Below are 24,337 nucleotides of genomic sequence, written 5' to 3'. Positions count from 1 at the left end.
TTCCTTTCAATTGATACATATGCTCTTGGTCAGTACTAATGGAGAGTAAATAAAATAAGTAAATAAATAATCCACCAAAGATTTATACTTGATTTTAAAATTAAATTGCAATTGACAGTTATTTACCAAATATCTAATTTTTACCACAATCAAAATGCAGGTTTTCCTTATATACTGTTGATAAGAATGAAAATTAGTACAGCCACTGTGGAAAATAGTATAGAGGTCTTCCAAAGGCTAAAAATATAGACCTACATATGATCCAGCTATACTACCTGAGTATATATTTGAAGGACAAGAAGTCAACATACAGAGATACCTACATACCCATGTCTGCTATGACACTATTCACAAAGGCCAATAGAGTCAGCACAGATACTCATCAATAGATAAACAGATTAAAAATAAATGGTATATTTACACAATGGAGTATTACTCGGTCATAAAGAATGAAACCATGTTATTTGCAGGAAAACTGGATGGAAACATTGACTACATGCTATGTAGACTGGCTGGCCAGCAGGTCCTAAGATTAGCCTTTCTCCGCTCTCCCAGCTCTGAGATCATGTACGATGTCATGCCCAGCTTTTACAGGGGTGCTAGGTCCTTGTACTTAAACAACAAGCACTTTACCCATATGAACCATCTTCTCAGGCCCACGAGTTCATTCTTTATGTAAAAGGAAGCAAGCACGTCCACCACAAAGTGTACAAATCTGCCTTCCTCTTGAATAAATGGTAAAATGATATAGACACCACAGAACTGTTTTAAAATAAATTCCATGACTCACTATCAGTAGATATTTGTTTGTATGCCTATTTTATGTACACATATACCCAGGATTATGTAAAAAGCTATTGAGTCAGAGTCACAAGTGCAAAGTATTCAAGAAGCTTCAACTTAGAGACTGTGAAGCATGTTTCAGCTGACATTTCAAGATTCTCATGTAGGCTAAGTTAAACTAAGTGAGCCTATAAATGAATAAAGACATATATTAATTATGTGTATTTTATCTTCTACCTTTTATCTTCTAACTGTTAATATGATTCTTGGATGCCAGAACTATGATTCCTATATATACATTTTTTTTCTTTTTTAGCTATAAAATTACTATTAAACACCTTATTACAAAGAGAAATAAACTGTGTGTCTCTCAGTAATATCCTCTTGGAGCTAGGTACTTACCACTTTCTTAAAATCATCTTCTGCTTCATCCAGTTTTCCTTGTTTGAGCAGTAAGTGGCCTCTCTGTAATCTCGCCTAGGAGGAAAAAGAGGGGCTATCCTGAGGACTGGGGATTGCTAAATTTTCTTTAAATACCAAGAATACAACTAAAAAGGTAATCAAGTTACTAATTCATTTTTCCATTGTTTGTTTGACTTAGCACTGAGACAATTCCTATAGCTTCAGAATGTATACAATTTTTATTAAAGTATATTTTCTCTAAAAACATATTTTGCTCAACCCAAAGTCATAAGCAAGGCTTGTTTTTAGGTGTTTTTTTTTTGGGGGGGGGGGGGGGAGGGAGGTTTTTGTTTGTTTAAGATATAAGGTTCCTTTTGAAAGTGGTAAGAATGTTCTGGAACTAGACAATGGTTAATGACTGTACAAGCTGAAAATATACTGAGACTCACTGAATACTTCAAAATGTGAACTGTATGGTACATAATTATGTACCTTTGTTTTAAATGTGCTGGGTATCAAACACAGAGACCCACAAGGCTAGTGATACAGGGGCTCTACCTCGAGTAACTTTCCAGGCTGTATATTAATTTTAGAAAATCCTTTCTGACACCATCCTTCTTCCCACTAGCAGTTGCAGTGAGAATATCAAGGCTCCAGAAGTCGGTTTGTTTCATTAACTCTTTAGTGTAAATATTTACTATAACCACAACAACAGTGTCTCTTCCTCCTTCACATCTGATGTCCTTCCTCTAATACGTATGGTCCTAGCTCTTCAATGCATTCCTCTCTCTCTGATGACTAATGTCTTCTAAAACACAGAAACCACACTGACATTCCACTTGATTTATGTGTTACTTTTACAGAACATAAAATTTCCCTAATCCTCTATTAAATACATCAATACACACAAAAAGGATGATTAAGACCATTTCAGCTAGCTAAAGCTAAGAAAATGAGTTACTCACCCTTTGTGAAAGGTTGTACTCAGCTGTGTCAAGTAATAAAGTCAACAAAAATGTAACAGTTGGAAATTCCATCTTAAAATAATAATACAGCAATATTTCAAATCAAATGTACACTACATAGCTAGTCAATAGGCTCAAATCCTCAGGGGAATATAGCAAGTTATAAATAACGATTACAAAATTAATTAATTAATTAATTAGTTAGTTAGCTAGTTAGTTAATCTGAATGGCCCAGATATGCATTCTGCTGATGACAGTCTTAAATGTGAAATATTCCACACAGGTTCATGTGTTGAATATGTGATCCTCAGTTGGTGCTGCCATTCTGGGAGGAGGTGGGGCCTACCTAAAGGAAGCAGGGTACAAGGGGTGTATCCTCGGGTTGGGGACCATATCTTATCCTGGCTAATCTACAGTCTTCTCTGCTTCCTGTTTGCCATGAACCAAGTACTCCTTGGCCACAGGCTCCCACTGCTCGGGGAGCCTAATTCATCACAGGCCCACAATCACGGAGCCCAGGACCGGGCACTGAATCCTGAAAGCTCTGAAACCGTGAGTTAAAATGAATCTCTGAAGTCGTTTATGTTAGCTATGATGTCACATTGATAAAACTAATGCACCCCCAAAGGAATCCCCGTCCAACCTGTGGCCGCCCTAAAGTGACTAGTGGCGGTCTTGAGGCTAGGAGACTGTAAGCTTCTGTACCTCCGAAGCTTGGACTGACTCCAGGGAGCAGCACATCAACACTGAGTGCCCTCCACACCCCCCACCCTCCAAATGGGCCACCCTCTTCACTCCTCCTGCCCAAACTGAAGTGGAAAGGCTGTCAGTCTGCAGAGATCCTGTCCTTTCAGCCTCAGGCCTCTCACATCGTGTCCTACACTCCATCCTTCACAGATTCATCTTTCTAAACCACAGAGCTAATACTGTCGGGCTTCTAAAAACCACCACCTAATCTCCCATCTGTTACTCTTCCACACAAACCTTCTTTGGGTTTTGCTGAGGCGGGCCCTCTACAGAGCCCTGACTATCCTGGAACTCATTATGTAGACTAGGCTATCCTTGAACTCAGACATACGCATGCCTCTGCCTCCCACAGACCTCTACCTACCATGTACTGGGATTACATGGCATACACAGCCATGCCCAGCCTCCATACAGACTGCTAATTCCAAGAACTCTGCTGTTATTGCCGTTGTTACTGAGACAAAATCTGGCTATGGCAGACCTCAGGACCTTGAGCTCAAGGGACTCTCCCACCTCCCCACTGGCTGGAACTAGAGTTATGAGCCACTAGGAAGAGCAAGTGTGCGAAGTCTGAATTTCTCGTTTGCCACTCCACATGGGGCAGTGTCCATGTCCTCTAGTAACGCCTACGGTGCTAATACTCACTACAGGAAAGATTGTCTCTTCCCATTTCCCTTAAGCTCTCCATTGAGCAAGTTAGGTACACTTACTGCAGTGAAATCCATCTTCAATTCAATCACTTTAGTTAAATCAGGCAGTGCTGCTTTGGATTTTCCCATCGCTAAGAAGACAGTAGCTCTCCTGTAGTATGCAATATAGTTATCAGGGTCACCATCTGAAAATTAAAGTAATGAAGATTAGCTCTCTGTAATTTATTTTTGATGAAGTCAACTGAGAAAAGTATAGTTTACAAAATAGGCATGGTAGTGTGCAACTTTAATCCCAGCACTTGGGAGGCAGAGGCAGGCTGAGTTTTAGGACAGCCTAGTCTATATAGCGAATTCAAGTCAAGCCAGGGTTACACAGCCTCTCTGAGAAAACAATCAATCAATCAATCAATTGATCAATCAGTCAATGGCATTAAGAGCTTGGTACACAGTCGAGTGACCCTGTGCTCAGGTCAGTGGGACACAGGGCAGTTCCTGAAGGGTGGTACACCCAGAAAGAACACAAAAGCTCCCCGTCCTCGCCTGGCCCTGTGCACCTCCCCCCCCCCCCCCCACACACACACTCTGGATGTTCATCTGTATGCTCTGCAATGTTGTTCTCTATCCTAACCCAGGAAAGATGCTTCCTGAAATTCTTAGGGCCGTTCTAGCAAACTAACTGAACTTAAGAAGAGGTTCATGGGACCCCTGATTTATACCTGGTAGATCTGGGACTTCAGACTGGCATCTAAAGTGGGCACTAGTTTTGCTCCAAACCTATGAGTTTTTAGGTTGCTACATCTAAGCATACAGTGTCAGAATTCAACTGAACCGAACTCAAACCCAAAGAGAACCTTTAGGACTACTCAATAGGAAGAAGTCGCTATACCTATGGGTAGACGGAAGTCAAAAAAGTATGGTATGTTGGGTAAGTACAGAAGTTGAAACAGAGTCTGCTTCTACCTATGCCCTCAGAGCATCAGATGACAAGGGTTCAACATGGAAATGAAAAGAGCCACCTTGCTTAGAGCGCTGGGGTCACTTGCATGGTACCTTACTTCCCTTCATTTCATCTTAGCAATTACGGCGGGGTAGGTGGTTCAGTGGGTAAACCACTGCCACACAAATATGAGGACCTGACTTCATACACCCAAAGCCCATTTAAAGCTTGTCACAACATCACACACTATATTTTATTGAAAAATAAACAGCCTCTTTACTTGTCAGGTGTCAACTAAACCACACTGCACTGCAAATCAAGATGAGAAATAAATAAAAGAGGACCTCAAAAAAGTCAGTGTCAAAAGACCTAGGTTAAAATGTAGGCAGTAACTTACAGGAAGATGCTGTAGAGCTGGGCATGGTTGTAGACCATGTTTAATCCCAGCATTCAGAAGGCAGAGACAGGAGGAGCTCTGTGAGTTCAAGGCCAGTTTGGTCCACTTAGTGAGTTCTAGGCTAGCAAAGACTGCATACTGAGATTCTGTCTCAAAGAGAGAATGAGGACATGCATTAGGTCCTCAGAAGCTATGCATTCTGTCACCTCTTTTCTTTAGACATCACAATGACAGCTGATGGTACAGAAAGATACAAGTCACCTGAAAGAAACACTACAGGGGAGCTGGAATCTGACCAATAATGAAGAATCAGTGAACCAGAAAATCTCCACTCTGAGAAATCATCAGAGTCATGACTACATCGACAACCTGGCCAAAGAAAAGCATTGCATACTGTGTGAGGTTTGCTAGGACAGACAACGTCTCTACCAGAATCTTCTGGTTTTCACTGGATGTTGACTAAACACAATGGTGGCTTTCATTATGACATTTGCCCACACGGATATGTTGAATTTTTACTATATTCAACAACATTCACTCGTTCCTCTTACTTCCTGTCCCCACTGAGCTCTCATCTCCTCATGGTCCCTCTTCTAGATTCATGTCTTTCTTGTTTGTTTGTTTGTTTGTTTGTTTGTTTGTTTGTTTGTTTGTTTTGGTGACCAATGAGTCTCACAAGGTTGTTTATAGGGTCCTGGTTTAGGTAAGGGATTATTTACAGGAGAATAAATAGACTAAAGGATTATTTACAGGAGAATAGACTAAGGGATTATTTACAGGAGAATAGACTAAGGGATTATTTACAGGAGAAGAACAGACTCCTTAGCCAGGGGAAACAGCACTGAAGAAAATGTCTCTCCTCCCCTAGCAACCATTAAATGGCCCTCAATACTCAGAAAGACGGGGCACCTCGTGATGCTCCCCCCTGTAATCTGCCTGTAGGTGGAGAGAACAGTTCCTTCACCTCCCACTCCATGACAGGATGCTGACAGGCCTGACCTTGCACAGGTCTTATGCCAATAATCCTCCACGCCTGCCTCTCACACTCTTTCCAGCATCTTCCTTACATTCCTGAGCTTTGAGGGAGCTGAGCTCCTGAGGGGCTGGATAAGGGAGTTCCACTTACAGCTGAGCATTCAACAGTTCCTTACTCTCTATGAGTCTCTGGGGTTACTACTGCTCACTGCAGAATGGAGTTTCTCAGAATGACAAAATCTTGAGTTATTCTTAATACACATATGACTAAGCCTTAGTGACCTATGTTTTTTATAGATCTGCTTCTAAAGAGTGTGTGTGTGTGTGCGCGCGCATGTGCATGTGTGTCTGTGGAGGTACACGCATGTGAGTACAGGTGCTTGAGGCCAGATGTATCAGATCTCCTGGAGCTGGAGCGTCGGGTGGTTTAAGCCAACAGACTGGGTGCTGGGAATTGACCTTAGGTCCTGTGGACGAGGAGTACATGCTCTTAACCACTGAGCTTTCCCTCCAGCCTCCTCAGCTACTTCTCCTGTCAGATACATATGCGTTCATGTGCTGTGTGTTTATTAATCTAACTCACCCAGAATCCTGAAAATATGTTCAATGGTTTATTTAACATGTAATAATGCTTGAAGTGTTATCCAAAATGGGAGAGAGCGAGTGGTCAGGGTTAGGATACCAACCTACTGCAGCATGAAACTGGGATAAAGCATCAGCCAGCTGTCCAGCTGCAAGTAACTTCTTCCCCAATTCAAGATGTTTCTCCACATCTGCATTTACTCCACATTCAGCACCTAAAAGTAACAGAGAATAATGAGTTAACTTTACATGAAGCAAAATTTAACCCTAATAAATAAAAAGTTAAAGATACCATTTATCTGTCTCAGTCATCTACTAAAATGAGAAAAGTCACAGAAACTGAAAATGACAGTAAAATACAGTCTCATTTTATAGAGTATAAAAAGCTCCCAAAATATACCTATATTCAATTTAACCAACCCAAAGAATAAAAGCAGCCTAAATAAAAGAGAAGTAGATTACAAGATGGGTGAAGTTATCCAGAACAATCAATTAGTACTCCTTTGTTAAAGCTGGGAAGACGGCTCAGTTGATAAGATGCTTGTTATGTAAGCATGAAGACCAGATATGGATCCCCAGCACCCAGACATGCCAGGAGGGCATGGCCGTCCCGTGCAAAAACAGCACCTCAGGGCAAGATGGCCTGAAGCACGGATCTTAAAAGGTCTTATTAATAAAAACAAACCTTGGGGTGAACGCTGGAAGATCAGAGAAGCAGAACAAGCCACAGCCACCTCCCCTTGCCAATTCCTCAGCTGATCCTGTTTCCTCAGACTGGATGCCTCTCCGCTGAACTGTGCTGCTCAAAAGTCTAAAAGCTTGACCAGGCTATAGTTCCTCATCCTCACACCCTACATAACTTTCTGCTTCCTGCCATCACTTCCTGGGATTAAAGGCATGAGTCACCATGCTTGGCTGATTCTAGTATGGCCTTGAACTCACAGAGATCCACAGGATTTCTGCCTCTGGAATGCTAGGATTAAAGGCGTGTGCTGCCACTCCCTAACCTCTATGTTTAATATTGTGGCTGTTCTGTTCTCTGACCGGAGATAAGTTTATTAGAGTACACAATATTTTGGGGAACACAATATCACCACAATGGCCAGCTAGCAAACCAAACTGAAGGCTCTAGATTCAGGGAGACTCAGCCTCAGTAAATGAAAACTGAAGAAGCACGGTTAAGGAAGACACCTGATACTAACCTGGCTCCCACATGCACATGAACACACATGCCCACACATGAGTACACATATATACAGACACCCACCACACATGCATGTGCACCTGCACACGTGTTCATGCACACTTATGAACACAGGCACACACCACACATTTTTTTTTAAAAAGAACTGCTTCACTAAGCTAGAACTTCACCTTAATGAATGACTATCAGACAGTCTGCTATGACATCCAAGTATTTACTGAGCACCTACAACATACCAGGCACTGCTCTAGTTATCTGGAATAAGTGAGCCCTGCTCTTTGAATCCTCCCAGTACCAGACATTATAGTGGGAGAAGATAGACATCATAATCAGGTAAAAATTACTGTAAGTCAAGTGATGTGAGAGGGTCAGCAGTGAGAGGCCTCTTACAGAAGCAAACCAATGGTCCAAAGCATCCTTCCTTGAACAGCTGACATCTGAGCAAAACTTAGAGGAAGTAAGCAGCCCATCACACAGGCATGGAAAAGGGCCTGCAAGAGCAGCAGCTCGGGCAAAGGCTTTAAGTCACGGTGTCCCGATATGCGCCAGGATGACGAGACCACCTGGATGACTGTAGCAGAGCCACAGAATAAAGCAGGATGAAACCAAAGGCTAGAGAGCCTTGTTATGTCCTGTTTTGAATTTTACCCTGTGAAAAATAGAGCTAGTGAGACACTTTAAGTAGAATAATCTGAATAAGTAGGCCAATTATCTATAAACTCTCTACTGAGTTCCTCCTTCAGCAGTCGCCCTGACATAATAATGCACTAAAGTGTTCAGGCATTTCTCCTTCACAATGAGGACAATGTTGTTCGTGAGGAAGGGAGCTGGAGAGAAGTGCAGAAGGATGCCTCCTGGCTCTGCTTGCTGGTGTGTTTTGTTTTCTGGCTCTGGCTGCAAAGCAAGTGGGTGTGGTGCTCTGCCCCAGCCGTATGCCCAGCCCGCAGCATCCGGCAGCCTGGGCCCAGGAACCAATGCCCAGCAAGGACACTGCGCAGTCCCGTTCTAACCTCACAACTCATGGTATCGTCCATATGTCCATGTAGAAAAACGGATCGACACTGGCTGATCCACCCTGGTGCGACTGGTTCCTGTTCTGCCGTCAACTGTAGACCACTCTGGCTGGTCTCGGTGTCTCACCATTAGCAAACCTGAGCTACAACTACAGCTCAACCAATCAAGTCTGAGCCTAGTCCTGCGAAGAGAGCTTCTTTTCCAAGGCAGCCTCTTGAGGCTGAATCTCAATCCTAGACTATGTCTCACTGTTCTTTTTACATCTGTAGTTACTGACGTACTATAGAAAAGATTCTATTAAACTCACCCTCTAAAAATTTTTGATGTGGTGTGTATATGTATGTATACATCTGTACCATGTGTGAGGGTCGACATCAAGTATTCTCTTCAATTACTCTCCACCTTGTTTTTTAAGACAGGATCTCTCGTTGAACCTGAAGCTTGGTAACCTGGCTAGGCTGGCTAGTGTGCAAACCCCAGAGATTCACCTGTCTCTGCATTCCTAGTGTAGAGATCACAAGTATACACCATCCTGCTCGACTTTTTCTTCACACCCTGTCCTCACACTTGTACATCAAGCACTATACCAACTGAGCCATCTCCTCAGCAATCCCTCCTTTTAAAACTACTATGTGCTGTTTCCTGAATGGGCCCAAACTGTCCCTGGAAATGTTCAAGGAGAAAGACCCACAAAAAGGTGCTTTGAGGTTTTTGCTCATACCTTGACCCTGAGTGAGTGCAGAGCTACTTGCCAGGGGGAAGTGAAATGCTAGTAATCAATTCAAGCACTAGAACTGGTTCTGCTACCACTATGGGCTAACGTAACAACGTACTCAGATACAGCTTAGAAGGCCAAGTACCTTCCCTACACTTGACCATAATGCAGAAATGATGAAAACAGCCGGGCGGTGGTGGTGCACGCCTTTAATCCCAGCACTCGGGAGGCAGAGCCAGGCCTCTGTGAGTTCGAGGCCAGCCTGGACTACCAAGTGAGTTTCAGGAAAAAGGCGCAAAGCTACACAGAGAAACCCTGTCTCAAAAAACCAAAAAAAAAAAAAAAAAAAAAGAAAGAAAGAAAGAAAGAAAAAGAAATGATGAAAACAAGGACTGGCATAAGGGATGGGATTCTTTTCAATGCACTGAAGTATTTGAGAAGAATGTCAAGCTCAGAACCAATTCTCAGCTGAAGTCAACCTGGGAGTTTCCATAACAACTCCAAAATAATCACCCCACTCCTGTGCCTCAGTAGTCACAAAGCTGGTCTAGCTAAAATCAGCTGTAACATTGTGAGGACTGCAAAATTAAAATTATAGTTGAATCCAATGTCCCATCAAGTCTCACCATGTTTCTCCTGTAAACACTGGGGCACAGATAAATAAGTAACTGTAGTGGGAACAGATGTTTGGATGCAGTTGAAATTGACTCTTATCCACCTTACTTGAAGCAGCTTCCCCTTCCTTAGCTAAGGAAACTCTGTTTGCAGTGTTTAAAAACTATAAGGCATTTTTTCTTCTCTTCTAGTTATCTAGAGCATGTAAGCAATCTGATACAGCGTGTTTGTGTAAACAGAATTAGAACATTTATCTTTGTTCTCCCTATTTGACCTTCAAAACGGCCAAAAGTACAGTGAGCCTTCTGATTTTATAGCAACATAGCTACTTATATAAGAACAACATTTCTCATAGGAATGTATCACTAGTAAGTGTTGAAATAGTCACTAACAACCTGACTAGATATGAGATGACAAAGAAAAAAAACTAAGATAGACTTTATGTATTGAATACAAATCTGGGGTGTGGGGTACACAGAAGGCATATGGTAACTGGGTTAGTACCTTATATGCGCAGTTGCCTAACATAGTTGCTTCATATATGTGTGTGTGTGTGTGTGTGTGTGTGTGTGTATACACATACAAGTAAGGAATTTCATATCCTGGCAATATCCTGGCAACCCAAGGAACCTTAGCTTAGTGGACTTTGAGAAACAACATTCAAACGCACTCTCTGAATTGTGCCATGGATGGACTCCAAGCACTCTGAGTGTTCCAAACTCTGATTAAACAAACAGAAAGGACCACAGCCAGGCAATCACCCTTCCAAAGCCATTACTCAGACTGGAAATGAGTACTTCTGAAACACAAAGAAGCTCATGAAATCAATTATTATTATTATTATTATTATTATTTGTGTGTGTGTGTGTGTGTGTGTGTGTGTGTGTGTGTGTGTGTGTGTGTGTGTGTGTTTGAGACACAATTTCTCTGTGTAGCCTTGGCAGTCCTGGAACTCATTCTGTAGACCAGGCTGACCTCAAACTCACAGAGATCCTCCTGCCTCTGCCTGCCTCTGCCTCTTGAGTGCCACCACCCCCCAACTCTAAGGGCCAATTCTTAAACAGCCTAACACTAAGAAAGAAAATAAAACAAAATTAGTAGCTCACATTTTTAAAATTGTTTAAAATGATATACCTAATAATCTTACAGATTCCAAAGGTTGCAACATCTATTCCACCCCAGCTGTGGCACCAAGGACACAATGGAGAACAAGAAGTAAACAAGATAATTTCCTAAGTGCCATCTGATGCACCCGGAGAAAGGGGCGATGAGTACAGATGTCAGCAAGGCCTCCTCTGCGTCAGTCACGTCTGGTAGAACCAGAGTAACAAGGGCTGGAGAGTGGTGCTCAGTGACACATGCCACAATCACATCCAGGCCGCAGAACCTGCAGCAAGTCTGCTCTGACCACGCTCAGCTCCATGGAAACCAGATGAGGTTACAGACAGTAAGAAAAGTGAGGACAGACAGAGGACACGCACAAGACAGATCAAACTGCAAGCCCCGGAATGACGAACTTTAGATGTTCATGTGAGTAATAAAAGAAGCCTCTAGGATGGGCTTTAGCAAGAACTGAAGGTCTAATTTATATTTTAAAACATTACTTTGGCTGCAGTGTGGAAGGCAGATTGGAGCCAGATATGAATTAGAAAGAACTGTGGTGATGTGAACTCAGGATGTTGGATATATTACGTAGACTGATTTCATATATGCTTTCAAAAGATAATCTATCTTGCTGTGCTGATCATTTTTTCCAACAAAAATATATTAACACACTATTTATATTTTTTTAATTAGCAAAGTAAACTCAGAAATATGTTTTGTTTAAAATTATTACAGTTGTAAATCTTTGATGAGGTGGCTCATTTGAGTAAAAGGCACTTGCCACAAACTGTGGTTACCTAAGTTTGATCCCTGGAAAGAGAAAACTGGCTCCTACAAGGTGTTCTCTGACCACCAGAGGGGTACCAGGGAACATGCACAACCATTCCTAAAAATACACCAGTAAGAATAAGTATTTTGATTTGTTTAAAAGTCATGAAACATTGCTGAACTCTAGTTTTGAGGTACAGAATAATGATCAGGTAACACAAAGCATGTGGCTAACACAGTTTTTAAAATGTTAAGTCGTCTCTGTTGTGTAGTCCTAGGGATCAAACTCAGTCCTTACACACTAGGCAACTGCACCACTCAACTCCCCGCAGCCTCGTCTTTATCTCTTATATGTAGTTAAATATGTATAGATGACACAATAATATTTCTGATGTGTTTCAAAATATTCTATAATTACAGACAAAATAAGATCAGCAATGAATGAGTTAGTAATTGTTGAAGCTGCAGGATGGATACATAGGTGTGTAGTAAACCATGCCCAACTTAAAATTGTCTAAAATTTCTAATAGTTTATTTTAAATCTTTAAAGGGATAGGGTTAGAGAGAGGAAAATAGGCACAGAGAGTAAATTTGTAGCTTTAAAAGGTAATTTCTAATATAAATTGTACCCATAGCATTTATACTTCCTATATAAAATAAAAAAGATTACACATCATTAATTCAAGAGAATGACATGTACAAAAACTGTGGTAGAATTATACTAGGAAATGAACCAGTGGTCAGATAAGGGTCAAAGCACTGTGACTGAGCTACAACCCTGCCTTCCATCTCCAAATTAGAACACTGACATGAACAGTGAGGACAACGTTAAGGACATGTTGATCAGTATCCTGGTGTCATCAGGGAGAAGAGTCTTTGAAACAACATGAAGATTTCAAACATTTCCTTTTTACATTTTCGCAGAGACACAACCAAATCAATGTTCTCAATTTCTCAAATGAAGAAGAGTTAAAGTCTGAGATAAACCACCAGGAAAATGAAGCCAGCAGGCATAATGGTGCACACTTGTAATCCCAGCACTTGGATGGCTGAGTCAGGGGGACTGCCAAGAGTTCAAAGCCCTCTTGGGCTATACATCAAGAGTCTGTCTCCAAAAAAAGGAAAATATTTCCAGATCCATCCATACCAATGATCAAGAGGGAAAAATAACATGTGAAGAACTAAACACTGATGGTGTACTGTGTGTTTAGTTCATTAAAAAGTCTAAAATTTTCTTTGATACCTTTATAACTTAAAAAAAAAAAAAAAAAAACTGAGGCTCATATAAATTGTCAGTTCTACCCAAAGATTCAGAATGACTGCCACACACTCTATTTCCAAAGCGCATCTTTATTTTCCACAATGTATGATCCTTCTCATTTAGCACTATTTCAACACTGTAGGTTGATTCTTAAGTCCAGTGGGAGCGAAAAATGCATTTGTAATGTCTTTGAACTGCTATGTCACATGATAGCACACTCTCCCCCAAATATTGAGATACTCTTCCAATTAAATTCCATTTGCTTTCTAGGATTGAAAGAAGCATTTAGTTATGGCCATACCACCTGAACAAGTCTAAGCACATTTGAAAGACATTTTGCATTTCTCTGTTCCTTCAGAATCAAATTTTGATCTGTATTTATAATTTTATTCAATCATATTTCTATTTGGTTATAACACCACTATCTCTATGAAAATTCCCATGATCCACCCTCTAACAATGCAGAGAAAATTATTATTCCTTGGGTGTACTTCAGTCACAGTTCTACAACAGAACATGCCATAGTCTAAGAGTTGGGGAGTGATGATCCCTTTTACTCCCCGAAGGTCCCAACTCCTATCTTAACTTTCCTCCAAATCCTGAGTCCATGCTACAACCTTTCTTCTAAAACAATATTTTATCTGCAATATTTTCATACTACTGGGTAGTCACTCTAGATCCTCTCAAGTTTAAAGGCAGACAGCACACTTCAGGCCTGTGTTCCCTGATACTGCTCCAGGCTCTTAACCATCCACCTCTCCTCTACTACCTACTTTCTACTCTTACAGCAAAATGAATTGGTTATACTTTCCCTAAATATGTTATGTCCTCATGCCTCATGCTTTTATATTTGCTGTTCCATGGAACAGCCTTCCCCAACTGCCCACCTAGAAAATTCTTAGTCACTCATCAAGATGCTGTCCCTGGACTAGAGATGTAGCTTAACGGCGAAGGTGCTGGGTTCTATCCTCAACACCACAGGAACAAGCCAACAGACAAACCAGATCCTGCCCACAAATGCTGGCTCCTCTGCAAACCTTTGCTGCCTACCTTCCTTCTACCTCCTACCATACTCTGCATCCCCACACTCACAAATGCACTCACAAATCCGCTTTGTCGTTCCACCATCAACACACTGCTTGTCAGTTCAACCTGTCTCTCACAACTTTGATTCCCACCCTTATCCCAGCACTAATGAAAATCAAGTCTGAGAGCCGACTCTGTCACTTTTCCCCTTACATCACAGAGTTCAGTAAATTACAGACGGTGAACACTTAGTATTTATTAAAGGAATTATTGGCCTTCCTACGTGAATATATTACAAGTCTTCAGAATAACAGAGTCTATAACACATACAATTATCAAATCAAACTGCTCAGAATTTAACATAAATGATTCATAAAGACACTAATGTTAGGGGATATTTTGATCACACTCTGACACTCCTGAGACTGCCAATAAAGTTTACCTTGAATCAGAGGATGGAGCTAGCTACTAGCTGACCAGAATTAGCCATAGAGGATTTTTGGAGGAGACAGGACATATAGAGAGACACAGGAAGTAGTAGGAAGGGACTTAGAAAGATCTGCAGGCCCTTTTTGAATTGAGGAAGGAAAGAGAGAGGTCACTGGTCACTTCTCTACCTCTTCTCTGATCAATCAAGTTTTCACCCCGATAATAACAGGACAAAATAAGTAACTGCTTCACTTGTAGATTGCTGGCTGAGACAAAGCTACTAAATATCATACAATTTCCAAATCAGCACTCAACAGGTTTCTCCTAGATAACTATCAATCATGGTTCAACAGTGAAAACAGGAAGAGTGGAGGAAATGGAATAACCAATCATGTCATTCACTCAAGACTGTGGGAAAAAAAAGAAAAAAAAAAAAAACCAAGACCCTTTGTGGTGGTATTCTAATTGTACTGAAATGTGATTTTGATTGTATGTTAATAAATAAAGTTGCCCGGGGGTCAGAGCTATTAGAGCCATAGACAGAGTGTGGCGGTGGTGGCGCACGCCTTTAATCCCATAGATCTCTGTGTGTTCAGGGATACAGCCAGCATTGGAGACATATGCCTTTAAGACCTAGGGGGCTGTACATTCAGACAGTGACGAAGCAGTCACGTGTTTGGGTTTACAACCAATGAGAAGGCAGAACAATAATACTATAAAAAAGATGTACAGAGAGGATATAGCTCTCTTTTGGGAAGCTGGGACAGCAGGAGGAAGGGTGAGATTTTAGCTCTGAGCTCTGACCTCTCGGCTTTCTCTTTTACATTGTTTCTGTGTTTCTTATTTAATAAGATGGTTGGTTACATCAACAACCCTTCATCAGAAATGGGTCGGTCAGCCATTTAGAAGTTAAGAAAGCTGATATAAGCCTCATGACGGAAGACTGGGGTGAAACAAAGTGGTGGAAGCAGATAAGAGACAGATATGTAAATGTTTATGATTGTTGCTAAAATAATGTATAAGAAAAATAACAGAACAAAAACTACCAAGCATTCTTTAAAACTGTGTTGCCAAGGTTGAGGAACGGCTCAGGAGTTAAGAGCAGTTGCTCCTGACCACTTTTTGCTCTTGCAGAGGACCAGCACCTACATGGTGGTTCACAATCACCTCCAGTTCCAAGGGATGTAACTCTTCTTCTGACCTCTGTGGGTACAAGATATGTACACGGTACACAGACGTACGTATATGTAGGCAAAAAAAATCCATACACATACAATAAAAATACATAAAGTCTCTCAAATGAATAAATGAAATTCTGTTACCAAGAGAACCAAAATACAATCCAGTAGCTTCAGGGACAAATGATTAATATTAAAGAACAGTAAAGGTACGAAGGTCTGTTGGAGTGCTGAGGGGAGCCGCCATCTAGTGGAGAGAAGGAAGTGATGACCAAGGAGAGGAACACTTGCTCTGACTATCCCTGAAATTCACTGGTGGAAACTTAATCCACTGTGGTGGGATTGCACATTTGGGAAGTCAGTCCTTAGTCTGTGCTGTCAGACATGTACTAGCGCCTCCTCAAAGGCTGCTGGGAAGAAGCTGGTCCTTTGGCCCTTAGACCTTTGCCACGTGAGCCACAGCAGTCAGCCTTTCGTCAGTGTGAGGATTCAAGAAGGCCTTTTCACATGCCTAGAATCCCAACCGAAGAGAAGCCAAGACAGGACACTGTTTGAAGCCTGCCTGGAAAACACAGCAAGTTCATAACCAGCCTGAACAACTTTTATTTTTAAAGACCAACACAGGTTATCAAGTGATGTAGGACTTCTCCTAATCGAAACTACAATCAAGCTGAAAATACTTAGACTGGGTAGCACTAGGGACAGAGATGTGGATAAACGAGGGAACTGTGTTGTGGAAACAAAGCGGTCCTATTCTGCTCTCACCTTCAACACAACACTGTCTAAGAGGATGGGGCAAGTGGAGGCCTTCAGGCTGGCTCAGGGGCAAAGCTTCGCCACCAAGCCTGGTGGACTTGGACTCGATTCTGGAGCCCACACCATGTGGAAGAAGACGAGAACCACCTCCTAGAAGTTTTCCTCTGGCCTCCACATGTGTGCTAGCACACAGCCCAACTCTCCTCTCCCCCAGTTCTGTTGTTAAGAATAAGGTCAGGGAGTAAGAGAAGGGGAATTTAAACTGGACTTGGCTATTTAAGGGAAAGAATTTAAAATAACATTTTTCAAGAACAGACATACTGAAGAACTGTAAGAATACTAGCAACACTGTGTGTGCAGTTGAGATCAAGACTGTGTGTCTAGAATGAGACTAACAGTCAACTAACAGTTGTTCTTCTCCGTCTGTGTTTAGCTCTTACGTACAACAAACAAGATGCCAAGTTTGAACTCCATGGTTCTGGAGATGTGCCAGGTAAGGAGAGCCAAAGAACACGAGAGCAGAGAGACATAGGAGTATCTGTAATACGGTGGCTGCAGCAATGGGCAGTTAAACTAGATAAGATATTGATACTTCCCAAATGCATGTCTAAGTGCCCTATTCTGTGAACTCTAAGGTAGACAATGTTATACCATATATACCTCATCACAGAGCCATATAGCATAACCTTTGCCGATTCCAAAACTCCAAGCAACAAACCCATCGTATTTATCTATTTTTAAAAGAGCCAGTTTCTAAAGACATGAACAGAAAAATAAACTTATGGTTGAAAATAAACATATGAGTTCTGAAGGGCAGGTGACTGGGTTTCCCTGGGATATTTCTATGTAAACAGAGGTAAGCTGCTGATTAATAACTCAAAGAAGGCAGGTATGATGGGGCATGCTCATGATCCCAACACTCAGAAGGCAGAGGTGAGAGGATCACCACAAGTTTGGGCCCATCATGATCTACATATCAAATTCCAGAGTCCATCCAGACCAGCCTGGGCTCCAGAGTGAGACTGTCAAACAAAACAAAACACAAGAACAAATCAAAATAAAACACACACAGAGACAAAAATCAATCAACCAATCAACTAATTAAAAGAGAAACTAAACCTAACCACAATTAACTTCACATGGGAAAATAAAGCCTACTTGCTCCAGGGATCTCGTCTCAGAACCACCTTGTCCAACAGAATGGAAGCAACTGCAACTCCAGGCATTCACTGTGTTGTCGAGATGATGGAGAGCAGTCCTAGGCCGCTCTCATCTCAGCCAACTCCATGGAGAGATGAACTCAAACACTACTAACTCTATAATCTAGCTTGCTGAATAATTCAAACCATCTGATTATATAAACTGTTTAAAATAATTCATTTAAAAAATTCTCTTCATATTTAACTTGTATCAGAGATTCTACAAAAGGTAAAATATACTCTTAATTTATCAGTTTAAGTAAAACGTATCTCAACCTTTTGTTTGAATAGATTTTCGAGTCTTTTCCCATGATGGCCAAAATATATGGATTAATCAGATTAATTCAGTGCAATTAAAAAATGAGTTCCTGATACAATTCAAGAAAATAAAGATAAAGCTATGGCAACATAAAATGTTTGTTTTTTCAGTCTGTATTCATACTCAAGCCACTAAATAAGTCATTAGCAACAAACTGAAATATCTTATTTGTACTGTGAGAATGCTAAAGTAGATACTAACGTTTTCTCCCTCTCTCTCTCTCTCTCTCTCTTGTATCTATCTCTGTGTAAGAGAGAGACAGTTTCCGATCCAGCTCCTCACCTCCCTGGAGTTGGAGTTACAGCTGGTTGTGATGCTGGGAGCTGAAGTCCCGCCCTCTGCAAGGGCAGCCAGCACTCTTAACCAATGAGCCACCTCTCTAGTCCCTAAAATTTTCTTTCTACTAAAAATTCCATTTGTAATGCTCTAGATTTCTTTTCAAAGGCTCTTAGGAAGAGAATGCTAAGAGTCAGTCTTTCAGTTCATGATATGTGCTCTCCTTCTATGGATTACAACAGAAAACCTAGTTTAAAGGGGTATTTTTAAGTCAGGAAAAAACCAAAAACAAACCAGTTAGGCTAATCATTAATATTATCTATAGTATGAAACTGTGCTTCACATTCCCTGTTCACATGAAACTTTCTTTATGTCTTCTCTCTCCAAGTCTCAGGTGCAGTATGGCACCACCTCAAAGCTGAGGTTAATGAACCCAGATAGAACTTATTCAAGAAACTGTAAGCCAAGCGTTGGCTACTTTGCCTTGATAACTCTATCACCAACTCTAGGGTCTAATAAATAGCAGACCCCGATTTAATTCCTACATATAATTTAGTACACCGGTGGCTCTCAAATGTGGTCATCTGCGATCCTTTTAAAAATGCCAATTTTCAGGTTCCACCAAGACATACAAAATCACAAGTTCTGTAAATGGTCCAAGAACTCTTAAAAATCCTCCACGTGAGATTCTGATATACAGTTGGAGGACCACTGTTTTGGGGGAGACAGCATGTTTTCTCTTTCTTCCTTTTTTTTTTTTTTAGACAAAATATCACACTGTAGCTCAGACTGGCCTAGAACTCATGATATATTAACTCAGGCTGGTCTTAAATTCATGACAATCCTCCTGCCTCAGCCTCTTGAGTGCTGAGCTCACAAATATGAGCCAGCACACCTGGGAAGAACCATTGTACTGAAACTGCTAGGAAATCACCTTCCTGTCACTTTCTATTGGTAACTTAAAATGCTTATTTTTCTCAGCTGCCACAACTTGGAAATGCTTGAAAGCAATGCTATCAATAATTTTCCTGTGTCCAGTTCATACAGAAGGTCAAGTTTATTTTTAAAGATTTTATTTACTCGTGTGTGTGTGTGTGTGTGTGTGTGTGTGTGTGTGTGTCCAGTGCCTGTGGAACCAGAAGGGGACTCCAGGAGCTGGAATTACAATGTGAGCAGCCTGATGTGGTGCTGGGAACCCAGCTGTCTTCAGCAGGACCAGCAAGTACTCCAACCGTCGCTCCAGCCCCAAGATCAATTTTCATTAAGCTCTTAGAACACCAGTTCCCACGTGTGGAAAACAGACGATCACAGATCTCCACGGAATAAGAGATGGCTTACAAAAAGGCTCTTTCCCTCCCCATCACCCGCTGTTTTACACAGGTAATACTCCTGAAAAAGTAACACTCCGGCTTTCCCCAGAGAGGAGCCATCAGTGCTTCCCAGACAGAAAAATTCGAAGGTTTTTTTTTTTTTTTTTTTTTTTTTACAGAAATACCACAGTAGATAAATGAAGTGCTAAAAGTCTTAGGAATCATACAGAGAATAGTAATTCGAAAGAGGTGACTGATCTACAAACTACTGGAACAGGTAAAACAAACAAAAGTATGTCTGTAACTGAAAAAAAAATAGATACTAAACATAACAGACACCCTTCTCTTAAATATCCAAGCCATTAATAACTGAGCATGATTAGTGAGAGGATAGAACGAATTAGAAAATTCGAGAGACTTAGAATAAAATGACCTATATATTAAAGTGGTCCAGGCCTTCAAATTCCAATCCCCTCCACTTTGCGGCTGGTTTCAATGTCAAATTATTGGTCTCAGTACTGTCACAGTACAAAATCTAACTTGAGGTTCAAAGAACATATGGTCATCAAGAAGCCAAAACAAACAGCAATCCTACCTTTAATGGAGACGTAAAAACTACATAGCAAGACTTTTTAAACAAAGAAAGAAATCCACATGCACCTTTGGGAGGGTTTCACCATGAGCTATCCCCAATTTCAGTTCCTCGATCCCCACCCCACCCGCATGGAATAGTCAACTGTTTACTTTCCTTAACTACTATCCCCCCCTGCCCCACGACCCGCGTTTTGGGACTGAGTACAGGATCAGGGCCCAGGACAGATGTCACTACAGCACTACAGCAACCAAGCTGGGGAGCAGTATTCAATGGGCATTTGGGGCTTCGATGCCTAAGTCCTGCCCGCTCACAGCCCAGATGGGACAGGCCTCTTGTTTTGCTGTTCTGTTGGGAGTAGCCAGCATTCCAGCCTGGAGGCCAGGGTGAAACGTAAGCGCTCCCTATCTTTTTAAGAAGACCCCACCACCACCAACACACACACACACACACACACACACACACACACACACACCAGGGTGAAATGTAAGCGCTCCCTATCTTTTTAAGAAGACCCCCCCACCACCAAAACACACACACACACACACACACACACACACACACACACACACACACACCCCGAGGACTAAAAAAACGTAGCACCAGCATGAAGGAAAAACACAAAGTTGAATGACGCCATGCTGGGAACTGTAAACCCCACACTCGGAGCCCGGCAACTTAGGAGCTGGGAGCCGCGAGCCCCGGCGCGGACTTCTCCCGGCTCCAGCCTAAGTTGCGCACCCGACGCGGGGTGCTGGGGGGGATGGGACGGGACTCACTCTGCACCGGCCCTCGCCGGCCCCTGGCTCCCCCGCTCCGTCCGTGCCCCGGACTCCTGCCAGCCGGACCCTGTCCCGTGCGGGCCGCCGTTATCCTTGCTCCCCGCCGGGGCGCCGGGCTGCGCCACCCGGCTGCGCCCCAGGCCGCCGTCCCGGCCTCGCGGCCCGCCCGGCCCCCTCTGCTCGGCTCGGGCCGGGCCTCCGCCCGTTTGGCCAACCCCGGCGCCCGGCCTCGCGCCCCGGAGCGCCGCTCCCGGCCGGCACAAGGACCCCCGCCCCTATCCCCAGCCCGCCCCGGGGCAGGGCGGGACTCACCTTCGTACTGCAGGTCCACCAGGACCAGCAGGAACGGGAACACCGCGCCCAGCCGGCTGCCCACCGAGCCGGGGGCCACCATGTCCGAGGGCGCCGAGGCCGAAGAGCAGGAAGGTGCGCGGCCCAGCAGCCCGCGCGGCGCGCACAGCCCGCAGCCCAGCGCCCGCCGTCCGCTCGCTGACTCCAGTCACTCTCCGGGCCTCGGCGGCGGCGGCGGCGGCGGCTGGCGCCCGGCGGCGGAAACCAGCGGTGGGCGGGGCCCGGGGGCGCCACGCCCCGAGCGCCGCCGCCGCCCAATCGCCTTCCCCCTGGCCGCGGCGCGGCCCGGCTCGCCTGGGTCGTGGTTGGCGCCGATTGGCTGAGGAGGCTGGCGCCCCGCCCCGGCTCTGATAGGGTAACGTGGAAGCACAAGACGAGGCTGCGTCCGCAGGTCGTGGAGCTGTCAGCGGGCTCCAAACCGTCGCCCAGGGCCGGGGAGGAAGCGGCTGCGGAGGCCGGGCTGCCGCCGCCCAGCCCGCATGCGCAGGCCGCGCGAACGCCCTGGGGCCGGCCCGGCTGGCGAGAGCGATCCCGGGCCCGCCCGGGCGGGGTGGGGAAAGGAGGTGCGGCCGCCGGCCGCGCTGGAAAGGCAAGCACGGTGCCAGGAAGTCCCCGGGACGTCGGGGCCGCCTGGCGTCGACTTCTTCGCTGACACGGGCCAGCTAAAGGGAACCGGCATAGCCGCTCTCCGTGGGCGGGGGAAAAGTTTATTCCAGACAGCCCAGGCTGCCCCTGGGCGCAGCCGAGGAGCGCGAACGCGGCGGGGTGGGGTGGGGTGGGCATGTGTCTCCTGGGTCATGGGAGCGGGGGCCTGGGAGTAGGGACCGAGATATGGAAGAGTCCTATGTCCCTCTTAGCAAGTAGGAAACGCCTTCAAGCCCCGTCGGGCGTGCTGCTTCTGTCTCGGTGCCCCATCTTGGGAAGAGGAATTTCCTGGGGGACCTGGCACTTGTGAGTTACTCCAGAGAGTCAGAGGTGCAAGCAGGAGCCGCCCGACAAGTCTCACAGCGGGTCCGGGCGGCACCCCTTTAAAGCCCCTAGCCCTTTCCTAGTCTCTCACTCCCATCTTCTATCGGGGTGGGTTGGCTAGCTGTGGAAGGCTTCCAGGTTTCCAGGCTCTAACCTGCCCTAAGCCAGTTAGGTACTGGTGTGTCCTTCAAATGCTTCGATACAAAACCATAGCCCATTTCTTGCTCAGTCTTCAGTGTTGACTTTCTGCTTTCCCAAGAGACAAGTTGGCAGTTTGGAGTCAACTTTTCTCCTTTTCACCCACTGGAGCTGCTGTTTGGGTTTCCTTACTGTGCCCGTTTCGTTCAAAGAGAGAAGAACGTGAACAAGATCGGGTTCAAATTACTCAGTGAGGCTTTGGTCTGGCTGTTTCTTGTGTTTTGAACGCGCTCTGTACACCAGCAATGTTTTACACATAATTAAACAATGTGGGTTTATCATTCAATGCTTTTGATACCTTAGTATTACTTCGTGCTTTAGAAAAACTCATGAATTATGGTAAATTTTGAAAGAAATAAAAAGGAAGGACATAAGGACATAACTGCTCCTAGGTATGGTAGAGGAGAAAATTTATTGTAGATAAAAGAGAGAGCATAGCCAGAGGCAGAGATATCTGGGCGAGTCCAGAGTGGACATGACCAGACTGAGCCACATGAGGAGAGGGAAGAGAGGGGACCAGGTACAGCAGCCAGGAGGGCAAAGGGTTAAAAAAAAAGGGAGGGGATGGGGGGCAGGTAAGGAGAATGGCTGGATTGTATAGGGAAGAGCCTCTGAGGGAAGGGCAGCCCAACCCCTAGGCTGCAGATTCAGGGTAGAAGGCTGGGTATTCAAGCCATATCCCGTAACCGGTAGGGACTGAAGGATGCTGGGAGAACCTGGCCCTAGGTCTTCTTTGGTATGTTAAATAGGCACTTCAGTCCTTTGTCCCAGAGTTTGGGACCTAACAAATTTGTGATTTCCAGAAGATACACTGTAAAGGATGGGAAAAAAGGTCTCTTCCTATTTCAAAGAAATAGAATGTAAAGGAAATAGTTCGTGGTTGGAAGAAATGAGTCCCTTAGGAGCTGTGGGGAACAGGGCAGTGAAAAGCACAAAGTTTAGATTCAGGGAAACAGAGCTATTATATGTTATCCTATTCTGTAAATTGAGTAGGATCCTGAAACCTCAATAGTTTGAGGTTTTATGAAGCAGGTAAAAGTTCCGGTGAATTTCCTAAATAAAACACCGACAGTACAGACCCTGAGCACAACCATTAATAAATGGGACCTCTCAAAACTGAGAAGCTTTTGCAGGGCAAAAGACACAGTCAATAAGACAAAAAGACAGCCAACAGATTGGGAAAAGATCTTCACCAACCCCACATCTGACAGAGGATTGATCTCCACAATATATAAAGAACTCAAGAAACTAGACATCAAAGCACTGAACAGTCCAATTAAAAAATGGGCTAAAGAGCTAAACAGAGAATTCACAAAACAAGAACTACAAATGGCTGAAAGACATTTAAAGAAATGCTCAACATCCTTAATCATCAGAGAAATGCAAATCAAAACGACTCTGAGATACCACCTTACACCTGTTAGAATGGCTAAGATCAAAAACACCAATGACAACCAATGTTGGAGAGGATGTGGAGCAAAGGGAACACTCCTCCACTGTTGGTGGGAATGTAAACTTGTACAGCCACTGTGGGAATCAGTATGGCGGTTTCTCAGAAAATTAGGAATCGAACTACCTCAAGACCCAGCCATCCCACTCTTGGGCATATACCCAAAGAATGCTGATACATACCATAAAGATACATGCTCAGCTATGTTCATAGTAGCACTATTTGTAATAGCCAGAACCTGGAAACAACCTAGATGCCCATCAACGGAAGAATGGATGAAAAAAATGTGGTACATATACACAATGGAGTACTACTCAGCAGAGAAAAACAATGAAAGCATGAAATTTGCAGGCAAATGGATGGAACTAGAAAAAATCATCCTG

At 43.6% G+C, this 24,337-nt stretch overlaps 1 protein-coding gene across 1 annotated transcript in view; it reads right to left on the bottom strand.

The window, feature by feature from the left end:
• Positions 1 to 21,553, bottom strand: part of Dnajc3 (DnaJ heat shock protein family (Hsp40) member C3) — a 40,817-nt gene extending 19,264 nt beyond the window's left edge. Inside the window, exons 1-4 of the mRNA XM_076545565.1 lie at positions 21,299 to 21,553; positions 6,543 to 6,653; positions 3,608 to 3,732; positions 1,186 to 1,260 (exon numbers count right to left, since the gene is read on the bottom strand). Coding sequence (XP_076401680.1) covers positions 1,186 to 1,260; positions 3,608 to 3,732; positions 6,543 to 6,653; positions 21,299 to 21,380 — 393 coding nt within the window. The 5' untranslated portion in view covers positions 21,381 to 21,553. The remainder of the gene's footprint in view (positions 1 to 1,185; positions 1,261 to 3,607; positions 3,733 to 6,542; positions 6,654 to 21,298) is intronic.
• Between the last annotated feature and the right edge of the window lie 2,784 nt (positions 21,554 to 24,337).

Source organism: Peromyscus maniculatus, chromosome 9 (genome assembly GCF_049852395.1).
Source record: "Peromyscus maniculatus bairdii isolate BWxNUB_F1_BW_parent chromosome 9, HU_Pman_BW_mat_3.1, whole genome shotgun sequence".
In the NCBI taxonomy this organism is placed as follows: Eukaryota; Metazoa; Chordata; class Mammalia; order Rodentia; family Cricetidae; genus Peromyscus; species Peromyscus maniculatus.
Note: the sequence above shows the minus strand (reverse complement) of the source record. Positions and strands in the feature narration are given on the sequence as shown.